Below are 4071 nucleotides of genomic sequence, written 5' to 3'. Positions count from 1 at the left end.
TAGCGCTAACGATTAATTACAATTATTAATTTTTACTTACATATTAATTACTAATTACATATTTTTCAATTGTATTCCCAATCTAGGGCGAACTAATTATAATTTCTTACTGTATTCCTATTTCTAGCCGCACTTATTGTGATACTAGCAACTTTGTATTATAATTCAATATTCACTTACCTTTCATTCTTGAATAAACATATTTCCATTCAGTTTCTAGCACATTAGTGTTTGGATTTCACTCCTTAACCGCACACCACACGAACCTAAAATCCTTAACACATTTATTACGAGTCGCCTTCTAAGGGAACCGCTCTCCCTACAAGTCGGTGCAGTGACGTACTCACTCTGGGTCGTTACAAGCTGATAACGGTTACATCGAAGCTTTGAATATACGATATTCAACAAATATACTAAAATTTGGCTACTACTTGATTTTCACGGTAAAATAAAAATTATAATTTTTTACGTTTATCGCAATGAATACAACTGCCTCTTACAAACGGAAACAGCACTGCCACAAAATAGCAAATCCTAATATCCGGAAGTAATCGAATAAATGGATCTACGTTTAATTTCATCACACGTCGCTCCCACAAGAATTTACAAATAATAATATTGTTTGATAAAGAATTTGTTATTATTTCGCCAAAGCACTGCCGGCCGCCTTACAATAGCCAAATAGTCGGTAATTTATATTCACTATGATATTCCTAATCCTCGTATAGAAAACACGCAAGAATACTGTTTAAAAAAAAAAGAAAATCCGGGGCAAGTGATTTTCAGAATTATACCCAACCAAACCACCAACCAATGAGGACTAAAATAATATATTTTGGTAATTATTTAGAGATACGGACCACCCTCAGATGACCTTGACCTTGACATATGTTGTCAAGGTCACCCTCCTGAGTGACCTTCAGAAGGTTTTAGCCGTCGCCCGTTTATTATTAAAAAGTTATTAACCAATAAAGTTTCGAAAATATAGCAGTTATTTTGAGTATTAAAACGCATAATGGTTTGCGCAAAGCGTTATAAATATTACCGTAAGTTGTCGATTAATATGCTATGTCATGATGATGAATTGCCCTCGACAAAGATTTCTGGAAAAGGAGCTGAATATTTCATCATGCACAGCAGTTGATTGGGTGAACTTTTGCCAAGAGGTAATTAATTTATTTCCTAATGATTTTATTCGTAAATGTACATATATAATATTTGAATACAACAATGTGGCATTTTAGCTCATGAATAAATGGTTGATGTGCAAACAAAATCCAATTGGTGGAAATGGAATCATCGTCGAAATTGATGAAGCTAAATTCGGACGTCGAAAATACCATCGTGGACGGTTGATCACAGGACAATGGCTCTTTGGTGGTATACAACGGGGTACGAAAAATACGTTTATCGTGCCAGTTGTATCTCGTAGTGCAGAAGTGCTACTACCCTTAATCGAAACATACATTGCTCATATAAGCAAACATATAAGCTTCCAACAGCGATTGTTGGAAAGCTTATAAGAAAATCGACAAAAAAATATATCAACATAGCGTAGTCAACCATTCTGAAAATTTTGTTGATCCAAATACGGGTATCCATACCCAAAACATAGAACGCTTATGGAGAGATATTCGCAGAGGTATTCCACAATATGGTCGTAGAGAATACCATTTTCACCATTATTTAGCAGAATTTATATTTAAAAAAACATACGATTTCAACGAACGGTTGGATGCATTTTTTGAAATAATGTCTACTATGTACCCTTTAACGGAAAATATAAATGAATAAATGAATTAAATTTATTATTATTATTGAAACCATACATAGATGTGATAGGTTAGGTTAGGTTATATATTTAAATCCGGCCGACGTTGGGTGGCCGGCAACGCTTTCTCCAAATGATAGTGTTGTTTAAATAATAACGAAAGAGTTGCCAGCCACCTTACGGCGGCCGGATATAAATATGTAACCTGACCTAACCTAATACATCAATAATGTTCACTTCTAATTGAGTTTTAATGGACATTTCCACCTTAATTCTTACAAATCTGTTTTGGTTAATAACTTTTTAATAAAAAACGAGCGACGGCTAACACCTTCTGAAGGTCACTTAGGAGGGTGACCTTGACAACATATGTCAAGGTCAAGGTCATCGGAGGGTGGTCCGTATCTCTAAATAATTATCTATATTTTTTATAAAATATAAATTCTTGGTACTTGTAATTTGGTACTTACCGATATTCACTGTATCACGTTTCGATCATTACTGAACAAATATCTGTGACTTCTAAAGGAAGAGAGTAACAGAATTGGTGGGGCACATTCCAGGATCGCACATATTTGCGTCGTATGGATTCACGAATATCGTGTAGTTCTTACATTGTTTGAAATTTGTCGACTGCCTCGAACGTAAATAATAAATAAGGACAGCGAGTGAAAAGAGGATGAAGCGAAAACAATCCAGTCTATATCTGCAAAACCGTATTAATGCAACGATGAAACATGTGTATTTCTAATTTTTTTGCTATGAAACTTTTATGAACAAATTTGTCATATTTTTCTAATTAAAACAAGACCAAACACGATGTAAATCGGACAAGTTTTGTTATTATTAATCAATTTAAATTGATCCAGTCAACCATTAATAACCAATTAAAGTAAAATTAAACCGATCTATGTCGTGTTTAGATTCAATTTAATCAGAAGAACCTCAACAATCCAACGGTACTATCTTTTCCAAGATAAAACGAAAATTAGTCCAAATGTAATATTCTTTGCTGAATGTTGATTTGTTTTACTCGCGGCATCCCTTTGTAGTACATCCATCTCGAATTTTCGCGTAATACGTATTCTTATTCCATGTTTACGGATTCGAAGCTCCGCTGAGCTCGAGAAAATTAGTATGTAGTAGGGCAATGTCACACAATGTTATTAGCCGGCGCAGGGGAAAAGAGGGATCCTTCGCACTACCCGCCGATTTTGGCACGCACAAACCGTGTGAGCCAAGGCGGGGCACGACCAATCAGACGCACACTCTTTCCCTCGAACAAGTTACGAACGACGAGCAGCAATCAGTTAGAATTGCGACGCTGTCATCAATAGAACTGATCATACATTCCATTGAATATAGCGATAGGTATATAATAAAATATATTATCATAATTCTAACTTTTTTTTTTAAATTTAATTTAATATAAATAAGGAAAAGAGTTCAATTCTGCTTTAAGCGAATCATTGTTTGCAAAAACAAACAGAACAATTCTCCTTTGAACAAATCTAAAGAAACGGACAATTTCGGCTGTGAGCGAATCATTGTTTCTGAAAATATAAATAAGCGAATCATTGTTTGTGAAAACAAACAGAACAATTCTGCTTTGAGCAAATATAAAGAAACGGACAATTTCTGCTGTAAGCGAATCATTGCTTCTGAAAATATAAACAAGGATAAAAAGGGTTCAATTCTGCATTAAGCGGCTAATTAATAAAATAAAATAAAATAGTTGCGATATATATAATTATGGGTAGACCTACAAAAGGTGCATCCCGTATGAGAAAGAATCGTGCGAATGAATCGGACGATGTGAAGCAATTACGTCTTTCTAAAGAACGTGAAAGAAACGCAAAGGCACGGCATGAAGAAGCTATTGACGATCGCAGTTCGAGATTGTCTGCAAAGCGAAAATACGCTAGTTCGAAAGAATCGCGCGAAACGATTGACGAAAGAAAACGTCGGCTAAGCAGAATTTCTAATCGTTTAAAGAACGAATCTACCGAGAAACGTTCACGTCGTATCGAATTAATCCGTAGGCGTTTAGCGAACGAATCTACTGAGGAACGTTCGCAACGTCTAATGGTTGTAAGAAATTGTATGCGGAAAGTACTAGTAAGTGAACGTGTCGAATCAAGGAATACACGTTTAAGAAATATGTGTGAACTAGCTAAGAAACGGAGAAAAGAACTTCTCCTTCAGGAAGACTACTTTAAATCGGCTATTAATATTTTTGCTAATGTACCGTGTGCAGTGTGTTACAAGACTTTATATCCGCAGCAACGTTACGCTTTACA

The 4071-nt window shown here is 35.2% G+C and overlaps 1 protein-coding gene across 1 annotated transcript; it reads left to right on the top strand.

Moving 5' to 3' along the window:
* The first annotated feature begins 962 nt into the window (after positions 1–962).
* Positions 963–1523, top strand: LOC123989214. The gene is made up of 2 exons (XM_046289915.1): positions 963–1166; positions 1245–1523. The coding sequence occupies exons 1-2, from the start codon at positions 1074–1076 to the stop codon at positions 1521–1523; spliced, it is 372 nt and encodes a 123-aa protein (XP_046145871.1). The 5' UTR covers positions 963–1073.
* Positions 1524–4071: the final 2548 nt, after the last annotated feature.

The sequence above is a fragment of the Osmia bicornis genome, unplaced genomic scaffold, assembly GCF_907164935.1.
Source record: "Osmia bicornis bicornis unplaced genomic scaffold, iOsmBic2.1, whole genome shotgun sequence".
In the NCBI taxonomy this organism is placed as follows: domain Eukaryota; kingdom Metazoa; phylum Arthropoda; class Insecta; order Hymenoptera; family Megachilidae; genus Osmia; species Osmia bicornis.
This window is presented reverse-complemented; position numbering and strand designations above follow the sequence as displayed.

Coding starts and splice junctions, on each gene's coding strand:
- LOC123989214 (XM_046289915.1), top strand. CDS start 1,074: ATGATGATGAATTGCCCTCGACAAAGATTTCTGGAAAAGGAGCTGAAT. Junction 1,167..1,244: donor GGGTGAACTTTTGCCAAGAG/GTAATTAATTTA, acceptor GTGGCATTTTAG/CTCATGAATAAATGGTTGAT.